The following is a 27,306-nucleotide window of genomic DNA, read 5'->3' as shown; positions in this document are numbered from 1 at the left end:
TCCCACAGGGCTTTAAGTGGCCGTCGGAAAACATCTTAGAGTTGAGTAAGGAGATAAACTGCCTTGCTGGGTATAAGGTTCTGAATGTTCTCAGAGATGAGACTTAAATCCTTTGTGTATTTCTGACTGTGCCAGAATGCAGGGTTCCAGCCTGGAGCGGGAGGTGGGGGCGGGGGGGCGGGGAGCAGCAGGGGCAAACCAGCCCCCGTGACCCAACTTCCTCTTCCCTAGGGCACATTGGGGCGCCGGGCTCTGGCTTGGTGGGAGCAGGAATTCAGCAGAAATGGGACAAAGAGGGAAAGAAAGGAACCAGAGGGGAGAGAAGCAGACATTGTGAAAGCAGAAAGATGAAATGTGGTAGGTCTTCAGAGCGGTGTAGCAGGGCCAAGCATCTGAGAGCACACCTGGATACTGCAGTATCCAGGCTCTCCTCGCATCTAAGATGATGTGAAGTAGCTGCTACCGCCCCCTCCACCCCACAGGTCACTGGCACAGTCAGGGGTCAGTGACTCACTGACATGGAGGCATCAACAGCTACCCCTCACCTCAATCCAGTGCTCCCTATGGGTTCTCCTGAAGCTAGAAGTCATACCCTTACTGGACTCCTTCCCCTTTCCTGTCTTGCTTCCTTCACTTCCCTTCCACTTCCTGGTGAAAGCACTCCTTCTATAATAACACACACCTGAATCCTTGCCTCAGGCTCTGCTTCCACGGCACTGGATCTAAGACAGCATGACTAAGGAAAATCAGGAAGAACATGAAGTCTGTCAAGATACGGCCCAATAAAGTACCTGACCTCATAAGACTATGTATACAAGTTCAATTCCACATTACAGCATTCAAAAGCATTGAGTAGAATAAGAGCCCTGTCCTCCAGCCACCCAGAGTCAACAGCCATGGCTGCAGTCCTTGGGTCAATTCAACACACCCAAACTTACTGAGTGTTCTGTGAGCAAGAGAGCATGGTTAGGTGCCCTGGGGTGCACACAGGGATGGAGTCATTCTCTGACTCCCCGGGGCCTGCAAATTAGTGGGTCCCCAAAGATGACTAGTGATTCTCTGATGTGAAGCACGAGCCCTCTGAGGACTGGACCAGGTGTTAGATATTTGGCTTTTCTGTTGCTGGCAAGGTGGTTTGTCGGTGCCTTATAAATGAATGTGGACTAGCCAACATCATGCAAGAGTGAAAGAGAATCATCCAGAGACACAGTAACGGTCTTCCACGGTAACAAGGCGGGTCACTGAGTTTTCCAAAAATGGAAAGAATCTGCTCTCCTTGGGACAACAGGTTAGGACTTGAACATTGGCTGGTTCAAAACAAGGCTTAATGGCTAAGCAGACTCTCAATCAGCAAAAAGGGGAGGGTCTTCATGGCATAAAACCATCCCTCACACGACACTCATCACCCCCGGACCCCTGTTTACTCGGAGCAGTAAGCACCCCCACCCAGTCACTATGGCAACAGAATACGAATACCCCCACATTTCCAAATGCAGCTGTTTTTACCCTGATCCGGAAACACAGGTAGGATAAGTCAGCTCAAGGCGAGCCAGGGAAAGAGTGTGTGAACCAGACAGATGCCATCTTGAACAACGGAACAAATGTACGTAACAGCTCCGTGACCTCAAGTCTTCTTGAGCACGGCCCGCCCTCATCCTTTCCTCCTGTTTCCCTGCCAGTGTGTGTGTGTGTGTGTGTGTGTGTGGCAGGATATTCATCTGACCTTGGAGAAGTATGAACCTGGAGGCTGAGAGAAAGGGTTTGAAGGGGAGGAGGAGGAGAAGGAATTAAAACGCCCCCTGTGTACTCAAGGTAACTTCCCATTTCCAGCACCGAGTTTAGAGTCTCTTAAACACAGTCATTCTTCTGGTGGAGTGGATGGAGTAGGAAGGGAAGGAGCTTCTCTGCCCCTCGACAGCCCAACACGCCAACCGCAGCCCCATTCCTAATCTCAAGCTCCACACATCAGGGAAGGGAGGCCTTCCTGGAGAAGGAGTGACCACGAAGAAGGACTCGGGGTCATCACCCCGCTCTGAGGTCGGCAGAGGCCCCAGCGTGAACACATGGCCTGGAAGCTTCCCAGAGAGGTTGGTCCAAGACACCTTGAACTTCTACTGATCAGTGTTCCTTCTCCAGAGGCCAAAGGGCAGCACAGAGGCCACTGAGAGGTCATGACCAGTCTTGATAAGCTGCAGGAAGGCCCACACTGCAGGACAAACAGACACCATCCCCATGTGCAACCTAACCATATTCAGAGAGAGAAACGGGGCAGAGAGGCAGCCGAAGTCAATCCCCATCAACTGATCTGTGAGGGGGAACAAAGCAAGACCGATATCTTGGTACCATCTTGGAAAGAGATGGTTGCTACAGCCAGGAACCCAACAGGCACACAGATGTGCCGTGGACGCCACCTCCTTCCCCTCTCTGTAAGATTAATGGTCCGCAAACACCACCTAGGTTGCTTAACTTAGCTGCTCAAAAAACTTCGGCTACTCTAGAATAACATCCCAACTCCTTGGGCCACCAACCCTGAGACACTTCCACTCCCATCACCCTCCCTGGTATCCTACACTCCTGAAAAGGAGAATCACAGGTTCCCAAAACGTCTGAGACCTGTCTGACGCCCCACCTTTGCTCAAGCCATTCCTTCCCCTTGGAGCACCTCTTCCATCCACCTTTATATCCTTCCCTGCGTCTGCCTTTCCAAATCCTAACTGCTCTCTGAGACAGTTCAATGCCACCTCCTCCAAGCGGTCATCCCTGATGGCTCAGGGCTCGCGGTCTCTGTCCTTCTGTAGCACTTTGTACCCGTTGCCCTCTGTGCTGGGTGACCACTTCCCATTTCCCCTCCCCTGAGCATCGAGCTCAACCAGGGCTCGGAGGAGGAGTTCCTACTCATCTCTGGGTTGCACGAGACAGAGCCCAGAACATGGGAGGGGCTCAGTTCACACTAGCCGGGTAAATCAGAGTCCTTGCTCAGCAGATGCTCAGCAGATGATCTCCCAAACTCTTGGCAGACACTGCTTGGCATTAGCTCATCTTTGGACCTCCTCCCTTTGACTCCTTCCTTTCCTTCCCTATCCTCCCCCATCCCATCCTGCTGGCTCTCCACTGTCCCAGTCTTGGCCCCTGTTTTCTATGATCTGGACAACTGCTGTAGCTTCCTGATTCATCTTCCCCACAAACCTCTTGCTGCTCCAACCCATTCTCCTCTCAGCTGCCAGTGACTGTCTTAAAAACTAAATCCTTTTGTGCACCTCTGTGGCCCAAGCCTCTTCAATGGCACTCTGGGAGGAAAAAATCCAGCTCTGTACTATGGGAAGTGTAGTTTATAAGGCCCCGAGTGATTTCGTACTACCCTCCCCAGGCTCCCCCTTGATCACTGTGCCCAGCCCAGCTGTCCCACCACAGGGCCTTTGCATGTGCTGCACTTCCACATGGCGTGCCCTCCCCAGTCTTCGCAAGGCGCCTCCTTCAAGTATCAGGCAGCCTGAAAGGCCTTCCTTGGCCATGCTGTCCAAGGTGGAGCCCTCCTGGAGCCTCCACTTCTTCCTGGAACCACTGGTACAGCTCACATCCCCAGCTCCTGCCACAGCATCTGGCCCAGAGTTAATGTTCAGCAGGTGTTTGCTGAATGAAGGAATAAGTGAGTGAGTGAGTGGTTCTCTTGAACACCTGCAGTGGTTTCCCTCTGGGCATCCCGATTCTAGTTTCGTTTGCTTCCTGACTAACAAAGTTAGGAGAATTTGGGTTGTAAACTTTTTTTTTTTTTTTGGTAGGCTCCATGCCTAGCATGGAGTCTGATGTAAGACTTAACTCATGACCTTGAGATCAAGACCTGAGCTGAGATCAAGAGTCAGATGCTTCATCGACTGAGCCCCCCAGGCACCCTCGTGTTGTGATTTTTTTTTTTTTTTTTTAGCAGAAACCAAGAATGGCTTCTTACATCTGAGCATACATACGTAGCCTCTTTATGGATCTGTTCATTTGTCAGCATTGACTGACTTTATGGGGAAACGTCCCCATGTTTCCGACAGACCTCGACTCTCTCCTGGTAGCCACAGGAACAGCCTCCCAGGGCAGTCCCTCCACGATGTGCCTCTGTCCTGGGCCTGCCCTGCATGCCAGGATGGAGGCAGCCCTGGGAACGCCAGCCCTGGGGCCCGTGAGGGCAGATGCGGAGCCGACCCAGGTCGCACGGTGGGTCCCAGCACTCATGACAGCCTCGGGGGCCTCTGGGCTGCCCAGGTGGCAGGCTGGCTCCACGTGGCAGGCCCCCCTCCCCCACCCAGCAGATGCGGAATTCATGTCTCCTTTTAATTATACCAACACCAGGCCCCTCGCAAGGCCGCTTCATCAGAAGAACCCTGCAGGGATCAGAGTTGTCAGCCAGGGGCTGTCTGGGACATGAGGCCACATGGCTGTCCATCATCCCTAGGGCCACTCCAGGCAAGACGCCACAGCTGCTGCTCGCCTTGGAGTGATGGCAGGGTCCCGCCTCCCCTCTCTGCCCCTCGTCCCGCTCCCGCAGGACACCGCCCTTCAGATCCTGGCTCATTCTGAAGTGCAGTGCGCTCCCGCCACTTCACCATCCAGCCGGTGCCATCTGCTCCCAGTGGCCGCCACCCCTCACCTGGACTGGTCTCCCAGCTTCTGCCCTGGCCCCCAGAGTCTGGTCTACACAGCTGCCCCAGCAATCCTATCAGGAACAAGTCCCGTTACGCCCCTCCTCTGTGACCCACTCACCCTTGGGCCCGTAGGATCCACTCTGCTGCTCCCCATTTTCATTTCCTACCCCCCTTCCCTTCACTCCGCTCCAGCCACACGGGCCCCTGGCTGATCCTCCACTACCAGGGCAAGTCCCTGACCCGGGTCCCAGCCTGGCTCTGCTCTCCACCTGGGACAATTCTGGGACAGGCTTCTGGGTGCCAGCGGGCTTTGCTTCTGCGACATGAGCCTGTGCTCCCATGCCGTCCTCCCTCAGACTGCCGCCTGGGCCGGCCCCGATGTGCTCTAGTTCACGCCCCACGTCCCCAGCACCCACTGTTTCTAGCACACAGTCCAGCTCACAGGCGTGCCCTGCCTCCTTCTCTCTGATCTCTCTCCCCTGCCGGGATGTACGCTCTGCATTATTTTGTTCCACAGCATATCCCAAGCTCCTAGAACGTAGGAATGCTCCAGAAATGTCTGAATGAATGAAGGGCTACCTGCCTTGCCATCATCTTTCCTAGCTTCACTCTGAGCACGCTGGAAACTCTGTCTCTGACCCTCCATCAGCACATACGCCTGTGACAAAACACACCTTCACTGTGGGCCCTTGGTTGCTCCCAGCCACGTGCAGCCGGCTCCCTTGCGTTACTCATGGCCTCCCCACTCTGCAAGGCAGTCGCACCATTCCCCACCTTCCAGGCCACAGTGAGCTCTGCCTGCTCCCTGGGGAACCCCTCAAGGATCCTGGCTCATATCTCCGCCTGCCTTCCCGTGGTCACTAAGTGGGGACCACCTGACTGTTTCAGCTCTAAGTACTTACCCTCCTTCATTCCCTGGGGCACGACCCCTTTGCTCACGGTGCCACCTGGCCCAGACCACCATTCTCTCCCCTGCAATCATCCTCTCCCTGCTGTCTGCCTTTGGTCTCCTGCCACTTGGCCTGTCTGAAGACAGCTTAGGTGGAAGCTCTCCATGCAGACCCCCCCGACGCTCTGCACTGCCCGGGGCTCGAGTCCCAGACTCCGGCATGCTGTGCCTTGCCCCCAACTCCTCTAACTCACCTCTCGTGCCCCTCGCACACTTGCCGTCCTGGGGTGGAAAAACTCTGTGGCCTCCAACCCCTGCCATATTTTCTGTCAGGGATATACACCCCCTTCCCCATTTCTACTCCCATCCTTCACCGGGAGAATCACCGCCCCTCCGCTCGGCCCCCCATCGCCTCCTGCATGGCACCTGCTCTGGGTCAGACACTCTCCACTCAGCGGACTCTCTGGGAATTCTCGGTGCTCCGTTTAGTCTGTGGTCCCCGTGTCCTGCCTCCGCGAGTTGTCCACATCCCAAACTCCACACGACAAAAAGCAGAACCTTGATCCTCCCCCATGAGCCTTCCCTGTGGGTCTCCCTGTCCTACCCGCTGGGCTTTCCTCGGTCTCTGGCCACGATGGAGAGATCCACACACATCTGTTGAAGGAGTAAATGTCTATGAGCGGTTTACTGCTCTTTAAATATAGGGATCAACTGCCCCAAGGGTAGGAGAGCACCCACAGGAGTGCTGATGCGCTTTCTGGAGTGAGAAAGAGGGGTGTGGATCTTGGAAGGTGTAGACCCATCTGGGTCTGACCAGGGGTGAAGGCCACCTGTGGTGATCCCAGGGGAATCAGGTGACAGCCCGTAGCCTGTAGCTGGTGTCCTTCTGGGGCTCACTGGCTCAGCTGCCAACTGTCAGTGCCGCATCTCTGCCCGGGAAGGTGGGTCCCCCACTCCCCTTGGGATCAGCTCTTAACTGTGACCCCAGCTCCCTCAGCCCACAGGTCGGGTCACTCGGTGCTGCTGTTCCAAAGCATTTCCCAGGGCTCCCCAGCAGGACTGAGCTCCCTGCAGCTGCCCACAGGGATGACTGGCTTGTCCTGTCTCCCATTCCCACTCACTCCTTATTGGTGTTTTCTGAGATCAACTCCCAAATAGCCACCTGTCCCTGAATTTTTGTCTCAGTACCTATTTCTGAAGCCCAGACTGAGACATGGTCCCAGAGGCTCCCCGACGAGTGGCAGGCTCAAAACTGGGAGTCCCCTCCCCGCCCCCTTGCTCCTGGAGAGCTTCTATTGTCTTACCCGTCAGTCATGCGTTTATGCAAAATTCAGTGCACCTCACATGGGTCAGGCTCTGAGCTGTCTGGGGATGAAGAGGAATCAATAGTCCCAGTCCTCAGGGACCCGCAGAAACTCAATAGGTCAGACCAACTACTTTGTCCTGCGCACGAGTAGGACATCCTATGAGAGTTCTACAATAATATGAACTCGCCAGCATTGACAGGGTGATCCCCCGGGGCTGGCACTGTTCCTAAGCACCAGGGCAGGAGGCCATGTGACCCACTCAACAGCCCCATGAGGGAAATGAGGTTCACACCAGGCCAGGGTTATGGGGTGCCAGACCAGCTCTTGATCCCAATACAACAGGTGGGGGGGGTTTCAGCCAGGATCATGTCCCCCACCCTGCAGGATCCCTTTCCATTATGGGGTCACCTGCTCGGGGGTCACCTGCTCGGAGCACGTGTCCTGCTCAGGGGTGGAGCCTGCACATTGCCTCGGGATTCCTCCCCACGCCCATCCCCACGCCCACACTTCAGGAGGGGGCCTCCTCCCCAGGAGGAGGAAACTGTGGCTCACACTGCTTCAGAGCACCCAGGTTTACGGGAAATGTCCAGAATAGGGACTGCGAGAGAGTATGGGATTTCCTTTCGGGGTGACGAAAACGCGCTGCCATTAGATTTGGGAGTGACAGGTGCACGACGCGGTGAACGTAGTAAACACAGCACAGAAGAGAACACTTCCAAACAGTGAGCTTTCTATCAGGCAGACTTAGAGCACCCTGGAAGCGGGCTGGAGGGGCACTCTGGCCAACGGGTATGTTTGTCCATCTCCAGCCCCTGTGCTGAGTCCAGGCTCCTCCCCAGACTCCGGATTTCCAGAGGGTCAGGGTCCAGGGTGGCCCTGATTCTTGGATCTCCCGACCCCCGTGGTGGCACCAAGATGTCACTTACTGGTGTTCGAATCTCACCTGCCTTCTGGCCCCCAGTGCCAAGGTACACACCTGTTCGTCTTCCCGGAGCACAGACCCCTCCCCGCCACCTGCTTCTGGTGACAGCCGAGGGTCTCCGCCTTGACTGGGGCAAGAGTCACCTCCCTCCATGTAGGGCGGGGCACTGGTCATTTTTTAGAAGTCCCAAGTGATGCCAACACCTCCCAGGAGCCGGAGCTCAGGCATCCAGCTGGAGGAATGGGGTCGTGTACGATTCATCTACGCAGCCCCTGGGACCCCCGAGGCCCAGCCTCTTGGCGCATGTTTGCTCCGTAAATCAACCAATAAAGGTCGGCTGAGCAAATTAGAGTCCACATAAATGTGTCATGTTTTATTTGTTGGATACCAGCAAATGAACGGGAGACAAACAATTCCATTTATTGAATTGGGAGAAGAAAATTCGGTACTTAAAAAAATTAAATAAAATCAGTTAAAAGAACGTGCCAACACAGCAACCTCTTCGACCTCAGCCGCAGCAACCTCTTCCTAGAAACATCGCCAAAGGCAAGGGAGGCAAGGGCAAAAATGAACTATTGGGACTTCATCAAAAGCTTCATCAAAAGCTTCTGCACAGCAAAGGAAACAGTTGACAAAACCAAAAGACAACTGACAGAATGGGAAAAGATATTCGCAAATGACATATCAGATAAAGGGCTAGTATCCAAAATCTATAAAGAACTTATCAAACTTAACACCCAAAGAACAAATAATCCAATCAAGAAATGGGCAGAAGACATGAACAGACATTTCTGCAAAGAAGACATCCAGATGGCCAACAGACACATGAAAAAGTGCTCCACATCACTCGGCATCAGGGAAATACAAATCAAAACCACAATGAGATACCACCTCACACCTGTCAGAATGGCTAAAATTAACAAGTCAGGAAATGACAGATGCTGGCGAGGATGTGGAGAAAGGGGAACCCTCCTACACTGTTGGTGGGAATGCAAGCTGGTGCAGCCACTCTGGAAAACAGTATGGAGGTTCCTCAAAAAGTTGAAAATAGAGCTACCCTATGACCCAGCAATCGCACTGCTGGGTATTTACCCTAAAGATACAAATGCAGTGATCCAAAGGGGCACGTGCACCCGAATGTTTATAGCAGCAATGCCTACAATAGCCAAACTATGGAAAGAACCTAGATGTCCATCAGCAGATGAATGAATAAAGAAGAAGTGGTATATATAGACAATGGAATACTACGCAGCCATCAAAAGAAATGAAATCTTGACATTTGCAAAGACGTGAATGGAACTAGAGGGTATTATGATGAGTGAAATAAGTCAGTCAGAGAAAGACCATTATCATATGATCTCCCTGATATGAGGAAGTTGAAAGGCAACGTGGGGGACTGTGGGGGGTAGGGAAGGAAAAAATGAAACAAGATGGGATTGGGAGGGAAACAAACCATAAGAAACTCTTAATCTCAGGAAACAAACTGAGGTTTGCTGGGGGGGGGTTGGGGGGAGGGATGGGGTGGGTGGGTGATGGACATCAGGGAGGGTATGTGCTGTGGTGAGTGCTGTGAAATATGTAAGACTGATGATTCACAGACATGTACCCCTGGGGCAAATAATATATTATATGTTAATAAAAAAGTTATTTAAAAAAAGAATATCCACAATTACATGTAAGAGCTAAAACATTAACCCTTCCTTTTCCAACCAAAAAAAAAGAACACGCCCAAAACTGGTAAATTCTTTGGGATACCAGAGGCTCAAGTCCAGGGACAAGAGTCAAGCTCCCGTGTACACTCTGCTCAGTAAAAGAGCCAGCCCATTCTGTGGATGGGGGAGTTGAGGCCAATCTGGATAAGAGATTTGCTCAAGCCAGGATTATGCGGACAAGAGACCCCGTTTACTGAGAGTGGGATGCACCGGATGCCAGGCCAGGCCCTCACGGACTGTTTCCACCCCAACCCTGGCCTTCGGAGAACAGCCTCCCGCTTTGGCAGATGAGCGAATGGAAGCTTGGAGAGGGGCAGGGACCAGCGCCCGGATGCTAAGGGCCAGAGCGGGCCCCAGCGCCCAGGCCCTCCTGCTCCCAGGCCCGCAGGTGGTTCAAAGATGACAGGACAGAAACCGCATCCTGCAAACAATGAATGTCTGATGCTCTAACGTCCAAAACCACGGTGATCGCGGAGACCAGTGTCACCAGGGCAGCCCAGGAAGCAAGACCCCTGCGAAGCGACATGGCCCCTGTTTGGTGCCTCTGGTCCCTCATCAGGTCTTGCTCTCAGCCGGGACAGCGCACTGCGGTCACGCACTTACGAGCCCGGTGCCCTGTGGAAGCCAGTCCCAGGGGTTGGCCTCACCCTCCGCACCTGTCCTCAGCTTTGGAGGCTTCTGATGGCCTCCTCTGCTGGCTTCAAACTCCTTACACCCCAGAAGAAAATCTGGTTGGCTTCTTTGATGCAATGAAGGGTTGTTAAACCTTGGATTTGTGCTAAAGCCCCAGAGGTTGTGTCCTTAAAATGACAGCTGCTGAAATGGCAGGACAACTGAGCCTCTGCTAACCCTTCACATGCTATCTGAGTCTGCCTGACGACCCTGCCACTGAGATCAGCAACATAGAGGACCAAGGGGAGGAGCGGTGTGGGTGACGTCCCGTGGCTTCTCTGCTCCTTGATCCCACAAAACCCAGTGGCGTCCCTGCCTCCTGACCCTCCCCTACAACCAGCGACCATCCTGCCTCCTGTCCCTCCCCTACAACCACAGCTACCACTGCGTCCCCTCACCCCTGCATCCAAACCATCTTCAGCCAAACTAGGACTTGACACCACCTCCTCTCCCTTGTGGCCATCTCCCCCCATTCCAGGCCACACCACTGACTACCCATGGCCTGGACCCAAGTGACAGCCTCCTCACTGGGGACCTGGTCTCTGTAAGGTGTAAAGGAGGCCATGCCACACCTCTGCTTCAGAGGTTTCTAGGTTCGCTTAAGATAAAACCCCACCCTCTTCCCTAGGCTCCGGGCCCTGCGCTGTCTGGGTGCTGCCTCCCTCTGAGCCTCGCCCCCTCCTGTCCTCCTTCATGGAGCAGCCAGAGCCACCTGGCCCTTCACACACCCCAAGCACCACCCTGGCTGTCCCCTCCACTGAGAATGCTCTTTGCCTGGGATCATCCCCCCCACCCCCACTAATTCCCTTCCACCAGCTCCCAGCTGAAACATCACTTCCTGTCCCCAGAGCACACGATCTAAGTGACCGCCCAGTGATGCCCCATCAGATCCCAAGATTTTAGCAAACTTTGTAGCACATGTTTCCCTCTACTGGTGATGGTTTCGGTTTCTTTTCTGTCCCAGGATCCCCTGGGCTGCTGGAGCCAATACACAATAAAATGTCAACTTTGTCACTGCAGGGGTCCCTCTGTCAAGTTCACGGCTGCATTCCCAGAACCTAGCCCAGGGCCTGGCAAGAGCAGACAGTCAAAATTATTTGCAAACCCCACGGACGAGTAGCTACTGAGGACCTGCGATGGGCCAGACACGCGCTAGGGAACTTCGCTACATCCAGCGAAGGATCCAGGCATTAGTCAATTAATTAATTAATTGCTAAAGATCAAATTTGATACTTAAAGGGTAGGATGATTGCTATAAAGGAAAAAGACAGTTCTTAAAGGGCAGGATGATTGTTATACAGGAAAAAGTTCAAAGAGTTTGTAAAGATGGAGGGAGGCCTGCTTTTAAAAATGTGGGCAGTTTCTGCGACACTCCTCTATCAAGAGGCGGGGACTGAGTCCCACTCCCGAAATGCGAGCAGCCTTGGGCCCGTGATTCCAAGATCGAATACAGCAGCCGTGATGCGTCACCTCCTCAGCTGGCTTCCACCTGCTTCTGGGGCTCGGCCCACGGCCGCCGTGCTTCGAGGAAGCCCGAGCCCCAAGGAGACAGCACATGGGTCTGGGGGACCCAGCCGACAGCCATCACCAACCACCCGACGTGAGCAGGGAAGCCGTCAAAGTGCAGCCAGCCCCAGCCAACTGACCACAACCGCAGGACAGACCTCCAGCTGGAGCCTCCTGCTGGGCCCTTGTGAACCCCACGCCCACGAAAGGGAGAATGGGTGGGCGGTTGATTTCACCATGAATTTTGGGATGATCCCCAAACTCTTAGCTGTAGATAGAACTGGGAATGGTGTGACCTCTGCGGAAATCAGGGAGGGTTTTCCGGGAGGATATTCAAGCTGATGTCTGTATGATATAAGGTCAACTCCTTTGAGGGGGAGCCTGGCACAGGGAAGGACTCACATATTCGAAGGCTCTGAGAAGGGAAGAGCGAGATGCGTTCAAGGAAAGGAGGGGGGATCCCCTGACGCTGGCTGTCCGCAGTGGAGGGGCAGAGGTAGGCAAAGGAGGCAGCAGGAAGCAGGAATGACCGCCCCCTCTTACCAGCTGGGCAGCCTGAGACCAGTAACTCACCCTCTCTGAGCCCTAGGCTCCGCACAGAAATTGGGGATAATACCACTTACTACAGAGGAGTGGCTGAGTTTTAAATGAGCTGAGGCAAGCCTCCATCTCAGTACCGGGAGCTAAATATCATTTTCCTTCTAGTGTTCTGGGTGAGTGAAAAAAAAAAAAAAAAAAAAAAAAAGCATTCTAGAACTTCCACAGTCCCATGTGTTTCTCTTTGTTAAAACTTGGCCCTTGGCACATGGGATGTGGAGCCAGGTGACCCCATGCTAGCTCCACCACCGCTGGGCAACCTCTGGGGAGTCACTTAACCTCTCTTCTGGTTTTTCTAAGAATAAAACAAATGCAAAAATAAAACCTCTATCAGTGACTTGACTCCATGAAGACAGGCACTATGGAAATGCAGGCTCACGCCTCTGTTCTGCCACAGCTATTTTGGGCCCAATCAGCCTCAGAAGCAGGTCTCACGGAGGGGTGTACGTGCTTTTCCTTGAGGGCTGGTACGCGTCTCCTTCCCTGGCCTCAGCCGTGTCTGAGTCACACGCGGGGACGAGTGGGCACTGCTGACATTTACCGAGCGAGCCCAGGTCCTGAGCTCTGGCGGCTGCCGTGGACTTGCTGCTCGGGCCCCTTGAGTGTGCCTTTGTCTCTGCCAGGATTCACCCCCGCCCACGCCTCCCAGAAATACGCGGGCCTGGGGAGCCCTGATTGACCGTGAGCCCAGCAAGGGCTCCCCAGAATGGGACCCTGGGCGGGACTCTCCGAAAACCTTTCCCTTTCTGTTGAAAATCCGGGACGGCTGACACATCCTTAAAGAGCCAACTTCATCCTCAAGTTTCTAACCTGATGCTCCTTCGCCAGCCCGGTGTCTGAGTAACCCCTAACCTGGACGCCAGTGACCTTTTATCATCACCCCTGTGACCATTAATAGCTATTAGCTGCCATTCACTGTACGACTTGGGCTCTGGGTTCTGCACTGTGTTAACTTTACGGCACCAAATCCCCCCAACCATCCACATGCGGCCGGTGTTGTCACTGGCCCCATTTTACGGATGCAGCAACTGAGGTCCCATGCAGTTAAGGATAGCTTGCCCGAAGCCCTTAGCTAATGAGCAAGATTTGGCACCAGGTCTGGAGGGCAGGAGAGCTGGGCTGCCACAGGGCTTCTCAAGCATGGAGTTTCTGCCTCATTCAATCTATGTCATCTCCAGTCTTCCCAGCAACCCCTTCTCCCGGAGGGTACCCCAAGCCCCACTTTACAGATGAGGGAACTGAGGCCCTAAGAGGGAATGTGACGTGTCCAGCATCACAGGACTAGGGAGTGGAAGGGCCGGGTCTGCCTTTAACATCTCTGTCGTGCTCTAGAATACCGGTTCTCAAAGTGTGTACCTTGGGCCAGTGGTGGCGGCGGCAGCAGCAGCAGCAGCTGAGAATGTATGAGAAGCGCAAATCCTCAGGCCCTACCCCAGGCCTACTGAACCAGGAATTCTGGGGATGGGGTCCAGTAACCTGGGTGGAAACAAGCTTTCCAGGGGCGTCTGACCACACTCAAGTTTCAGAACCCCTGGTCCAGTGTCTCCCGACAACCCGCAGCTTGCACAAGTTTACAAGGTGAAGTTGCCCCTTCCTTTTAAGGGTGGAGGAAACCTGTGCTTGAGAAACGAAGATGGGGAGACTCTCTTCCACGCGCCTTCCCCGTGGCAGGTGGGACTCAGGCAGGGCTGCCTCCACAGACCTCCCAGGGAAGGGTGGCGCGGGGCTGGGCCCCCCCATAGGAACACACAGCTGAGCTGTCCCCATGAGCAATGAGTTCCAGATGGAGACCGGGGGTGGGCCAGTGTCCCTGAAAGTTACATGATAAAACAAAACAAAACAAACACACCCAAACCAAACAGATCAGCACCTAAAAAACCACCTTGCCTTTGTTAGAAGAGCGGCCCTGCAAAAGGGAGACCGGCTGTCTCAGTCCACCCAGGGCTGAAGGGTTCCACGGGTCCCTGTGCTCCAGCCCAGCCAACAGCTACTGGAGAATTCTTTCACGCCATCCCAGGCCTTCCCTTCCAGCCCCTACTGGGGAGGCCAAGTCCCTGGGTGGTGCTGGGGCTGCCGGCCTGCCCACTGCCCACTGCCCGCTGCAGGAACTCAGCCAATGCTGGCCAGTGGAGGAGAGGCCCTTGTGAGTGGAAGGGATGCAAGGCACATCCATGGGACAAATGGGCAAAAGGCGGACACACGCCCAGAAAGAGCGTCTCCGGAAACACGGCAGGAAAGGACACACCTTCTGCAAACAACTTTGTGATGGCGGGAGCCGCCCCTCTCTCGCTCACCGCTAACTTCCTAGCCCTTGGCACCTTGCCTGGCACCTGCTGAGCTCCACGCACACCTCGTGAACGAAGCTCCATGCCCGTGGGTGAGGCTGATTCCTTGGGGACTAGAGAACAGGCTGAAGTCGTGGATGTGGCTCTGTCAGACATATACGGGGCACAACTTGGATGCAGGGTCTAGACTGAGCTCAACAGGACGGAAAGAATGTACAGAATCTTTTCTCTGCCACTGGTCTCATCTGCCTCATATCATAGCCCCAGGCAGGCCATGGCCAGGAGGGCATCCTCTGTCCCTTCGCTGCCCAGTGTCCATGTCCCCTACTTGGCTTTTCCCTTGGAAAGCCACCACTCCTTTGACCTCCATTCCAGCATGCCAATGACAACGGTGGTCACATGGCCCAGGCCTGACCAGTCAGCTCATTCCAGCCCGTGGGACTCACCACCACTGACCCAAGGACAGACATGTGACCCAAGCTGGTCCACTGACAGTCAGCCCCAGGACTTGAGTTGAAAGATTCAGAAAGAGAAGTTCCCTTTGTAGGAAGATTACTGACCGTAAGTTTGATGGAATCTGGGAACCTAGAGTCCTCAGGGCCTGGGCAGGCCTGAGAGAAGGGACAACCCAGGGGAAACCAGAAGACAGAGAGACAGAGGCAGAAATCCAACACGATCATCGTATGGGGCCTGCCGTTGGAATATCCTGACTCGTGAGCCAAAAAACTAACATCTCTCACCCTAGTTTTAGTATGGTTTGAGCTGCTTCGAGATGCATCTCTGCTCTGTGTAACCAAAGAAGCCCCCCCCCCCACCACCATAGGACCAAGCGACACCTGCTCTCCTCAGCCCCAGAAGCCCTCAGGCCCCAAACCCAACACGAGGCACTCCCTACCTGCCTCCCCATCTCTGCGGCTCCCAGCTTGGCTCCAGGCCCTCGTGGATGGTCTATGGCTTGAAGCCTCTTACAAGGTCCGCACTGGACTCCAGTCTAGCAGCTCACCCCCAAACCACCCTCCACATTGTCAGGAGAACGGATCTTTCTGAAGAAGACAATACAGAATCAGGCCAGTTCCCCGAGGCACACCTTTGTGAGCTCGCGGCTCTCCACGGCGATTCCTAAAGCGTGGGGGGCCGTCCACGCAGGTAAGTAAGCTGACCGCAGATGGCACGCGGACCCAGCACGCTAATACACGGAGACAGAACGAGAAGCTTCGGCCCCCTCTGGTCCTCTTACAAGCCTCCTGATTTCTTTATGGAGAAAAATCTCTCTGGGGTCCTACCCGGGCCCTGATATATCTCTACTACTTGCTTCTCTCCCTTTCTAACAAAAAGAGGGAAAGCCTTGAGCTCGGCACCTTCTGCAACAAGCTAGAACTTTGGAATGTGTTTTGTGCCCGTTGTGTCTGTTTTTAGGGTCACCTTCTGTGTATGCAAATGACACCGGTTTTTCACTGACAGTCGTTACATAAAGCTTTCTTTGGAAATTAATTTGTATAAACACAAAAGTGAGTCTATTTAAAGAAAAATGAAGGCAAACAACAGGATGTAATAGGAGATGGTGAATCACGATTGGCAAACAGTGATTCACAGGATGTCGTGTGATCTCCTCCGCGGGGCACACGAGGCCCTCACGGGCTGCCCCTTGTCCACTCCTTCAAACCCACCGAAGGGCTCGGGACTCCCACGATGAGGCTCACAAAGTCATTACTCTGTTCCTTCTGCCTGATGTCCTTGTAAGGACCTATTTAACCAGAGCGACTCCATTTTGGTTAAAAGCCATTTTGCTGTTTGTGCAGTAAAACTTAAACTGACTCTGCCCCCCGCCCCCAGAGAAACTTATTTAGAAGCACGTCTGGGAAACCAGTAAAATATGGCCGCCAGTTCCTAATAACAGAGCCCAGAATACAAGGACGAGTCAGGCCAGGTGGAGACATCCAATCAGTAAAAGTACACATATCGTCTCCCTAACCACCAAAGAATGTAAACTCCGCCTTTTCGGTGCCAAACTTGAGCGCCAATTGTGACCAGAGTAATAGGTTCGTTCAAACAGGTACTATAGGGTAAATTATAATTCAATTGGCCACCTGTGTGTGACCTAACAGGACTGTGCAACGATACAATCTCATTGGCCACCTACGTCTGGCCAGGCTTTTGCTCTATAAAAGTTAGTCTGTGAGACTGGAAGGGGTCGCTCTCTTCAGAGGTGGCCCAGACCGGTCAGTCAATCAATTCTTGAGGATGCAAGGTGGGGGGTGGTCGCTCTCTTTGGAGACGGCCCTGGCCGGTCAGTCTGACTTCTAATACTTGTCATAAAATAAAACTTTAAATAACTTTCACTTTGTCTCGGTCTCATTTCATTTAATAACGGACCTAACAGTCCTTCCCTCACACCCTCCTTCTTGGCCTAGAATAATCCTGTTTTTTCCTGGAGACCCAGGTGAACGCTGCTGTCTACTGCGGCCCACCTATTCGAAGATCTCGTGGCCACCTGTGTTCTCTCGGACCACGTTTTGGGGACTCCTGACACCAAGGCCTTCCCTGTGAGGCTGAGAGACCCCAGGAGACCAGAACGGTCTTTTCATCTCTGTGTCTGGCACAGAAGCTTGGTTAGCACGGGGTGAATGGAAGGGACTCCCATGGTGGGGGGTGTGGATCCATCAGATGCAAGCATATCGGGAGACCACTCAGACCCAGAGCCCAGACAGCAGCAAGGGGAGGATTGCTAATGGAAGGGAAGGGGGAAGGCGTGATCTCCAGACGCAGGTGCCCGAGGCTGGGCCGCATGGCACAGCCGGGGGATTCCCTCTGGAAAGAGGAGGACGTGAGCATCCCAGGCTACCGGGTCCTGCAGAGGCCTGGAACACAGGGCCTGGCAGGCCAAGCTTCTCGACTTTAACTTGCATTTGGATCACCTTTGAACTTGTAATGCCAATTCCTAAGCCTTACCCCAAAGACTGACTCGGGAGGTTTGAAGTGGGTCCTGAGCTACACTTTAAAAGGAATGCCTCGGGGCGTCTGGGTGGCTCAGTTGGTTGAGCAGACGATTCCTGGTTTCAGCTCAGGTCATGATCACAGGGTCCTGAGATCGGCCCCGTGTGGGGCTCGGCACCCAGGGGTGAGTCTGCTGGAAGATTCTTTTTCTCCCTCTGCTCCTTCCCCCACATTCTCTCTTGCACAGTCGCATGCTCTCTCTCTAAAATAAATGAATGAAAAGAGGAACGGCTCAAGGGATGCTGAGAGCCACACTCTGGGAAGCACTGGGCCACAGGTGTCAGGTACGAACACAGAGAGGTAAGGGCCTAGCAGACAAAATGCAGAAATATGTCCGAACAGCAAAGTCCCCCCAGCATCGCATCACCGTCTGGACACCAAGAGCCCAAAGACCCAGTCCACCCAAGAAGGAGCGTTTTCAAGGTTATTTAAAATATGCCCCCAAATAGTTCAACGGAGATGTGTTTCATGAGGGAGAGCCACATACACGATCACAGGCAACATGACAGGCCGGCCCTGGAGCCATCCATCCAAAATACAGAATCTCTTGTTAGAGACCTTCTCAACTAGCGATTGTGAGCAGGAAACTTAACCCCTCCGAGTCAGGAGGAGGCCACTTCTGGCTAAAGAAACCCTCCTTTGTTTGGGTGACCAGGCAATCACATTGTTGGTAGATGAAATCAAGGCCAGCCAGTGAAAGGGAGGTTTCTAGCAGAACTTGCGGCAAAAGGGCTGTAAGGGCCAACACTTGGGTTTGCTACTGATCGCCTCTGGCCAATACTTGGGTTCGCTACCGATCGCCTCCTGATGGGCGAATTAAAATAGAGAAGCGAAAGCATGTGCACCCGTGGGGTCTTTAAGACCAGCCCGGAGGCTGCCCTCCTTCCAAGCTCTGGCCTTCAGAACAATCCAGGCCCAGCCACTCATCAAATGGAGATTGACTTTTATCTGATTAACCGATGGAGAGACATCCTCTTCCATCCCGCGGAACGTTCTGTGGGAAAGGCGTTCTGCAGACTGCAGGGAGAAGTCGGGCCTTGGCTTCCCTCCTGCTCGGCCAGTGGAAAATTACAAAGGAAGGAAGGCTCTCCTTCGCTCTGCTCACCGGTTCTTCCTGGGCCCAGAAAACACAAAGAGAACCCCGGAAACAGGCGAGCCTTTACTTACCTGGGGCGGAGAGCAGTCGGGGAGGCGGTGGGGGCGGGGGTGGCGGGGGCAGCAAGGGAGGGGGCCGGCACTGGCAGATGTGTTGGCAGCTGTCGGTCACCTTGGAGCAGGACTTCTGGGGCTCCCCGTGAGTCACCTGCAGAAACAGGCAGGTGCCCGGGAGAAGACCGTGAGGCCACTGGGAGCCAAAACGGGCCTACCCCACCCACTGTGAGCCAGGCTGGAACTCGGGATCCTGCCCCCAGACCACCACAGGCAGAAGGCAGGAGTTGGGGTGGCTCTAAGGGAACGGTGTTGTGGGCAGCCGGCCTGGTGGGTTTAGAGACCAAGCTTTTATTCCCAGCTCTGCCAGGGACCGGCTGTGAGACCACAGCACGTGACCTGGCTATTGAGGGGGAGATGAGGATTTGATGGTTAACTCTTAGAATTTCCCTGCCACACAAATGAGGGAACTGAGGCCCAGGCTGCCCGAGGTTCCCACACCCCGGGAGGTGACAGGACACTGATTTGACCTCATCAGTAACCTGAGCCAACCACTCCTGCAGTCTTCCTCTGTACAGCACAAGGCCAGGCCCTCCCCTTTTCTCTGCCCACAGGTCCTGACAGCCTTCCTATGTCCTCGCAGGGCCAAGGTGCCCCCCATCTGGAGGGAGGAACCTTACCCAGCCCGGCCAAGTGAGCAAAGGCAGCCTGAGGGGTCTTGTGGGAAACACAGCGGGCCAAACCATCCGCATGCTCCTAACAATCCCTGGGCGCCTGCCCACAGCTCAGGAGCTCACAGGGCCACGTGGTTCTGCTCCAGAGGCCCCTGACGACGTTTCCAGCCCCACCTCACTCCACACTCTCAGCTTCTGCTCTGCTCTCAACGCCCTTCCTCTAGTCCCTGTACCCTGACCACGCACCACCCTCCCCTTTATATACGCTGCTCCAATGTTCTAGAATGTTCTCAGACTTGGTCCATTACTCAGCTTGGCTATCAGCTTCTCAGGCAAACCCCTCTGATCAGGTCAGAGCTCCTTTTATAGGCTCTCCGGGCACAAGGCTGCTCTCTGTGGGGCAAAAATCTCCATTTGGGTGATTACCTGATTCCTACCTGTCTTCACCATTGGACTAGAGGCTCTACAGGGGTAGGGACCCAGCCTTTTATTTTCTCTCACTAAGGCAATGCCTGGCATCCAATAAGTATTTGGTGAATAAATGAACGAGTATTAAAAACTTGACCAGAATCCATGCCTCTTGACTCCTGGCCTGGTGTTTTTCCGACACTGGTCTTCAGTTCTGCACCTGTCAGCCAGGATGGGGCCAGGCTCGACCAGCAGTTCCCAGACCTGGGTGCACATGAGAACCTCCCAGGGAGCTTTAAAAAATACTCACGCCCGACCCTTTCCTAAGACCGATTAAATCAAAATTTCTGCAGGTGGAACTGGGCATGGCTGTTTTGTGTAATTTGCCCAGGCTAGACTTCGACTGTGCCCAGGCTAGCCTGCATGAGCACTGCTGGTTTACACAAACCAGCGTCCCGCCCTAACCCTTGAGCCTAGGGTTCTGTGCCTGGCCCAGGGAACGAGGAATCAGGATTTAAAGGCATGAAGGGAAGGAGTTGGGCATCCTCGCGTCAGTGAAGCCCACAGTAACTTCTCTGGCTGTGCTCTCGGGGGAGTAGAAACCCAGAACCCCAGCTTCTCTGCAGGTAGCCAGCTGCGGCCGGCCATTGGGAAGAGCGTGCTATAGACGGCCTTTGGAGGCCAATTCTACCACACATGTCCCGGGCCAGCAGGGAGAGCCCCGGGGCTCTGATGCTCCCTTCACACTTGGTGGCTGTGAACAAGGTGGGTGATGACCACTGGGTGATGGCAGTGAGAGCTGGGCTGATTTACAGCCCTAACTTAATATCTACGAGGCCAGGAAGCAGCTGCTCACCGCCTTTTAGTGTTTTTAAAGGGCCACTGACTGCGTTTCAAACTCCAAAGGCAATCTCATCTCCCACCAGGAAGAGCAGATCCTTGGATGAGGAACCTTTCCCAGTTAGTTGGTGGGGATCCCTAACTCCCAGCGCAGCCACGGTACCCCCACCGGCTTCTCCAGCAGCGCCCCTCTCGGCTCTGCCGTGGTCATCGAACTGCCCTCCTCCAGGTTCTGACCAGCGCTGGCCTCCCAGGTCGCTTCTCTGCTGGACTCCACAGTATGCAAACATCATGCAAGGCCACTGCCAAAGCAAGGACTCTCTCACTCTCCGAGGGGCGATTTACGCGAGAGTGCGAGAGGAGCACGTCTGCTTAACCTGGCCCAACACGATGACCCATTTTTGTGAGCGGCTGTAAGGGCACGGATGTATATGAGAATTTAATGCGATAAAGTTATTGGCAGGGAAGCTGGGGCCAAGTTTCAAGGCTTAAGGAGGAGGGAACAAAGGAGTGCGCCTGGCATTTAAAAATAAAAATCTATGGTTCCTGGGTCTCTCTGGCCCAGGAACCATAATGGCCCCACTGGAATGGGAGTGCGTACCACTGCTTAACCCATCACCCTCACAAAAGCATCCAGTTTGGGGTATCTGTCCTTCTCCCTGATGGGAGGGGCCTCACCTGGGGTCCTTCACTGGAGTTTGGTCCAGCACAAGCCTGTGGCCACTGAGCTACTCTTAACTGACACCTGGTTACTCTGACCTTGATCCGCTGGCCAACATCTGGGATCCCACGTTCCCCGCTCCCACCCCCACCCATCATGTTGGCTCCACCCCCCCAAAGGTGCTGCTTCTCCCTGGGGGCACTCTGGGGCACCCTGCCCACTGCTTTATTATGTCTGCTCCCCGCATGGAGCCCTGAGATTCTCAGCGGGGGCAGGCGGGTGGGTCTGTGCTTCCGGAGTCCTAACGCAGTGTGCCTCTGTGCCTGACTGTGTGTGAGCCACGGCTCTCATTTCACCATGAGAATAAGTGGGAAAGGCCAGCGCCGTCATCGATGCTTATGGGGAATGTGGGGAGGACAGGCCCCGCGAGGCTAAGTAACGTACTAAGATTTCACAGCTCTGCATTCAGTTGGCACACAATGAAAAGATGTGTTGGGGGATGGTCCTCCCACCAACGGACAAACACAGGATCTATTCTGCTCCCAGCTCTGGGTCCACCTGGGGGTTCTGTGCTTGGTGGTGGTATTGTATTTAGACCAGTTGATAGGAGACCTCAGCATTGAGAGCCCATCTCAATGCCTGACTTGCTTGGTTTGTATCTTGGGGAGTCCCACAGGGAGAAGGAACTTTCCCTGAAGCCACCTGTTCTTGGCTGGACTTGGATAAGCAGGAGAAGGGGCTCAGAGAGGCCAACGACTTGCCTAAAGCCCACAGAACAGAAGCTGGCATCATGACTTCTTGCGACCACTTTTTGTCCGGTTTTGCTATCCCCTGCCTTCCCACCCCTGCGCTGCAGCATTGCCCTGGGGCCAGAATCTTGTTGCTGTTGCCGTGGTGGAGCGTGGGTTAAGGCACAGGTAAGTCCTGCAGTCACCTGGGTTTAGGACCCGCCACTGTGGTCCAGGAGCCATGGTGCTCCGTGTTCCCACTTACTCCTGACCAGTCCGTGCAGCTTTCTGGTTCAGTGGATGTCATGTCCCAAATAGTCCCTATGCCCATCAGTTTCTCCCCATTCCCACTGCTACCACCCTGAGCCAGGACACCATCGTATCTCCACTGGGCAGCACCTGCCTCTTACCTAGGAGAATGAGATTTTATTTTTTTATTTATTTATTTTTTTTTTTTGAGGGGCAGAGGGAGAGGGAGAGACAATCTTTTTTTTTTTTTTTTTTTTAAGATTTTATTTATCTAACAGGCAGAGACCACAAGTAGGCAGAGAGGCAGGCAGAGAGGGAGAGAGGAGGAAGCAGGCTCCCTGCTGAGCAGAGAGCCCCATGCGGGGCTCGATCCCACGACTCCGGGATCATGACCTGAGCTGAAGGCAGAGGCTTTAACCCACTGAGCCACCCAGGCGCCCCGAGAATGAGATTTTAAAAAGAGGACAACTTGTTAAATTTTAAAGAAACAACAATTTTTAGTATAAGTATATCCCAAATATTGGACGGGATATACTTACACTAAAGCATGAGGTGTTATTTATTTGAAATTCAAATTTAACTGGATGTCCTATATTTCTACCTGCCTAAATCTGGCAACTCTCGCCTCCCCAGTGTCTTTGCCCCCTTGTGTCACCCCCCGCCTCCCCAAATCTATCTTTTTGCTGGGCCTGGACCAAGACTGTGTCATTTCTTGCTTAAAACCTCAACGGCTCCCGTAGCCCTCAGGACCGTGTCCAAACTGTAAGGCGTTATGTTAGTGGCTTTCAACAATGGCCTTACCTGGGACTTCCCTCCCCTAAGTTCCTCCAATGCCCCGTTCTCCCCTCTGGCCTCAGGGCTACTCCCTCTGCCTGGACACTTTGTCCGTGCCCGCATCCTGCTCCTATCTTGTCCTTGTTCACGCTTCAGCTGCAGCACTGCCTCTGTGAGCCTCCTCTGGCTCTTCCGCTGTCTGCTCCTGCTGAGTTCTTTTGCCTCTGATTACTTAATTTTCTCTCCAGCGCCAGACTGTCAGTGCCGAGAGGCCAGGGACCGCTCCCTCCTTGCACTTCACAAAGGCCCTAGCAAACAGTAGGTGCCCAATAAATGCTGCTGATGAGATAAGCCAAGGTGTAGTGACCGATCACAGAAGGAGCTCAGCGCTGCTGGTGGCTCCCGTTCAGCGCACAGAGACCGCTGGACCGGATCAGAGCCTGTCTCCCTAGAGGATGCCCACAAAGATGATGGCTTCTGGCATCTTTTATGGAGACAGGCCAGCATCACACTAACTTGATGAGACACACTCCTGTCACATCTAATAAATTTGCCAGCCTGTCATCCTCTTGGCTTGCAAAAGAGGAATCATCTGGAAGTGAACTTAGAAGAACCCTGAATCACAAAAGCCTAGGATCTCAACTCTAGACATATTAAAGAACGGGGGAAGGCTAGGGAATGCCCCCACCAACCTTGTGGCAATTTAAATGTCATCCAACTCTAATGGTTATGTTTCTTACCCTCTGGGCGGCAGCCAGAGGCTTCAGGCTGATTTTAAGGTGGGAACCTGGTGCTGGTGGGGCGGGGGGAGAACACAGGTCTCCTCCTTCACCAATTAGCCTATTAATTACAGCTCTTTGATATGCTGGTCAACTGTTTACAACTGTTTACAACTTTGGGGGATTCTTCTAGCAAAATGCTTATGAAAGCACAGACAGCTCTGACCTCTTTCTCTATATTCAAGAAACTCCTACGATGTGGCAGATTTCAGTCTCTCCACTTAGAGGGAACTTACATGGCCCTCCTGCACTTGTATCTTTCTCTTCTCCCCTCTGTTCTCCTGGACTCAGCTCTTTCCCTTAAAAACCAGAACCATCCATTCCAAAGCCCCTCTTCTCTTGGCTTCTCAGTCCCTTTTCATTTGTAGATTAATTTTTCCAGAGCCTCCTGCCAACAGTTTGCCCATTTTACTTGTCTAGAGGACTCCTTTTCTAATTGATTTTCATGAAAATTGATTTATATTGAGTAACAGCATCTGAAACACCCACGCGCGTGCGCGCACGCGCGCACATGCCCCCACACACGCACACAGAGGCATGCCTGCGCGCTTGGGTGAGCGCTGCCTGGCTGAAGGACATTGCTAAAAAACTGAGCTGTGGTCACAAAATTATTTCTTTTGGTGGTGACGGTGGGGAGGTGGCGGGTCTGCTGTTGGAATCCTGCTAGTTCATGCCACAGAATGCCAGCAAGATCGCATTGCTCTCTAGGAGTGTTAGGAAAAACCGTAAACAGACAAATAGAAAAATGCAGTGAACTTCACATCCGAGGCTCAACTAAAAGTTGCACAAGGGAAGCTGGTACCGAGCCGCCCAAGTGTTTAGAAGTGACAAATTCCTGAATCCTGAGGAGGCACAGCTGAGTTTAATAACTGCCATTTCACACATTAAACAAAACTGTCAATTCCGGAAGGAAAACAATCGTGAGGGAGACAGAGGCAAGCCGGGGAAGCCAGAGCAGGAGATGAGCCTGGGGCTGCGGCTGGGGCTGGGGGGCCGGGGGGGGAGACCCCAGCCCATCCACCTGCTCAACCAGCACGCTCCTTCCATAGCCTGAGAGTCCCTGGTGCTCCCTGATGGTCACCCAAGCCACCATCCGAGCACGACGGACAGCTGGGTCCCAGCGGGGCCCCATCGCCGTAGGGCAGCTTAAGGCCCGAGGCAGACCAGCAGGGGGGTCTCACCCCATCCCCTCTTCTTTGGTTGATCGTCCCCTACTTGGGGCAACCATCCAAAAGATCCCAAACCCCCCAAAGGCCACCAGAACCTCGTAAAGCCGCAAAACCTCCAGAGTTGGGGATTTCAATGCTCAAAACAGCAAAAATGTCCTCTAGCATCTGTGGAACCGCTGAAAATTAAAAAATGTCCACCAGACTCTGTCGTGATCAAGAGAGCGGCTGGCCATCCAGAGGGAAGAGCGGCATGACCGCTACTAGTATGGCTACTGTCAGTCACAGCCACCACTGGGTGGTCCAGGTGCTGCGCTAAGTGATCTTTACTGGCGTGGTATCATCAAGTACTTACAATAGCACAGTAAGGAACAAGAAAGCAAGGCTCAGAGAGGCACTGCCTGAGGTCCTGAGCCAGTGAGGAGCAGAGCTGGGGCTCAAAATGCAGAGCTGACACGAGTTCACTTCACCACTCCACTGTACCACTGACCGTGGACATTCTGGAAGGTACCAGGGGCCATGCCATCTGACCTTCTCCCTGAGCCTAACAGAAGTCACTGCGGCTGGTGGCCACCTGGCCTGTGCCCTGGGGTCTCGGGGGCCCACGGTGAGGGCTCCAGGCCCAGGCAATCCTCACAGATGGCTAGTTCCTTCCCACATCTCCACGGGGGGCCACCACACATGACCTGTCCACACCCCCAACTCCGTGGCCTACAGGAAACAGCCCCAGCTGCGGTAAGCCCAGTTTAAGAAGGCTAAGTAGAAGTTTACTAGTGATTCTGGTGGGAAATAAAGAATGTATAATTCTTAGGATCATTTTCTTTTTCAGTTTGTAGAAGCCTTAAGGTTTCTTTCCCCACATTTTTGTAACAATGTTATCATCAGGAAGGCACTCCCAGGCCCTTTCTGCTCCAAGGCCCTTTCCTGCAGGCCTTAGCAGGCCAGGACTGAGGCCTACCGGGGAGTCCCCCCCCCCCCCCCCCCCCCCCCCACCTTTCCAGTATGGACGATAGAGAGAGTGGGAGACTTTTCTTTTCCTAAACTCTCCGGGGGAGCATCCAGAGGCGCGGCTGCAGGAAGCCAGGGTCGTGGGAGTGAAGTACCACACGCCCTCCCCAAGTCCTGCCGGGGAGGAGGTCCTCCAGCCCGGCATCCCACACCGTCCGGCCACCGCCGCTCACCTGCACGAAGCCCCAGAGCGGGTGGAGCGCGCAGTGCAGCAGCAGTGAGGGCCAGCAGCAGCCCCGGCGCAGCACCAAGTCCCGGAGGAGCATCTCGGCCCGCGGCACCAGGGCTCTCGGGGGCGAACTGTCGGGGAAGCAAATGCCAGGGTCAGGCGGGCGCTGAGCGGGCACCAACGCCTGCGCGCACCCGCACACGGAGCGGTCAGGGTTGGGCGGGCACGCCCCGCACCCTGGGGCACCCTCATAAATCAAGTCCGCCCCTTCCCTCCAGCTTGCACATTCGCTGACCCTTCGTGCACACTCACAGAAGCCGACGTCCCGGAACCCCGAACCCTGGCGCACACTTCCCGAACCTTATGTGTATCCCTTGGCCCGGGCCACACCCCCAGAATCTTGCGTGCACACTTTGGCTCCGTGCACACCTCCAGAAAGAGCCAAGCACACTTAACGGAGCCCAGTGCATCTCCCCAGAAACCTCCCCAGCCGTGCACAACTCACTCCCACTGTGAGCACACTTCAAACCCGGCGGGCACCTCTCACCCTGCCTACACACCCACGGAAACGGCCGTGCACACCCACCGACCCCTGCCTGCTCAGTCGCTGAGCCCGTATGCACAGCACCAGGAAATCACAAGCTGCTTGCACCCTCCCTGCCCCGCCGGCTCTCACTGCGCACACTGCAACATGGGCACCTCCGTGCGCACCCCATTTGCCCTCACGCGCTCTCCCGAGCCCGGGCCTCCTGCTTCAGGGCGTGAGCCTCCCCCACCCCACCCCCGGTCTCCCTCTCTGCCCGCACCCCTCCAGTGCCTCACGCCACCTTGCCTGGCGGCGGCCCCGGCTGATCCTCGGCGCGGGGAAAGGAGGTCCGCGCTCCCCCCGCGGCAGACTGTTCCCGAGCCGCCGGACGGCCCCCATTTAAAGCCAGCCGCCTCCCCGGTCCCCCGCCTTCTAGGCGGGGCCTCGGTCCTCACCCTGGCGGCTGCGCGGGCGCCGGGGGGCTTCACATGCCGGGGAGGAGCGCCGGGCACCGGAGCAAAAGTTTGCGCGCGGCTGGGGCCGAGCGGGCTGCCGAGCGGGGGCCGGGCGCGGGGCGCCCGCACGGGGCGCAGGGCGCGGCGGCTCCGGGCTGCTCCCGGCCGCGCGCGGGCCGGGAGGGGCGGCACCCCGCGAGGGGGCCCG

General features: G+C 54.6%; 1 protein-coding gene across 1 annotated transcript; it reads right to left on the bottom strand.

The window, feature by feature from the left end:
* Positions 1–18,613: 18,613 nt before the first annotated feature.
* On the bottom strand, positions 18,614–26,853 carry LOC116855050 (translation initiation factor IF-2-like). Its single transcript, XM_032837405.1, has 4 exons — positions 26,801–26,853; positions 26,122–26,248; positions 18,680–18,815; positions 18,614–18,626 (listed from the first exon to the last, which is right to left on the bottom strand). The coding sequence occupies exons 1-4, from the start codon at positions 26,831–26,833 to the stop codon at positions 18,614–18,616; spliced, it is 309 nt and encodes a 102-aa protein (XP_032693296.1). The 5' UTR covers positions 26,834–26,853.
* Between the last annotated feature and the right edge of the window lie 453 nt (positions 26,854–27,306).

This window comes from Lontra canadensis, unplaced genomic scaffold, assembly GCF_010015895.1.
Source record: "Lontra canadensis isolate GAN:19392208 unplaced genomic scaffold, GSC_riverotter_1.0 scaffold98, whole genome shotgun sequence".
Lineage (NCBI taxonomy): Eukaryota > Metazoa > Chordata > Mammalia > Carnivora > Mustelidae > Lontra > Lontra canadensis.
The sequence above is the reverse complement of the archived record's forward strand: the minus strand, read 5'-3'. Positions and strand labels throughout refer to the sequence as shown.

Bases quoted from the DNA above. Each gene is read 5' to 3' on its own strand.
- LOC116855050 (XM_032837405.1), bottom strand. From the start codon at position 26,833: ATGGGGTGCGCACGGAGGTGCCCATGTTGCAGT. The intron at 26,249-26,800 runs GTGCGCAGTGAG...CTTCCCCGACAG, and splicing joins GGAGGTGCCCATGTTGCAGT to TTCGCCCCCGAGAGCCCTGG. The intron at 18,816-26,121 runs GTGAGCGGCGGT...CTGTTTCTGCAG, and splicing joins CGCTCTGGGGCTTCGTGCAG to GTGACTCACGGGGAGCCCCA.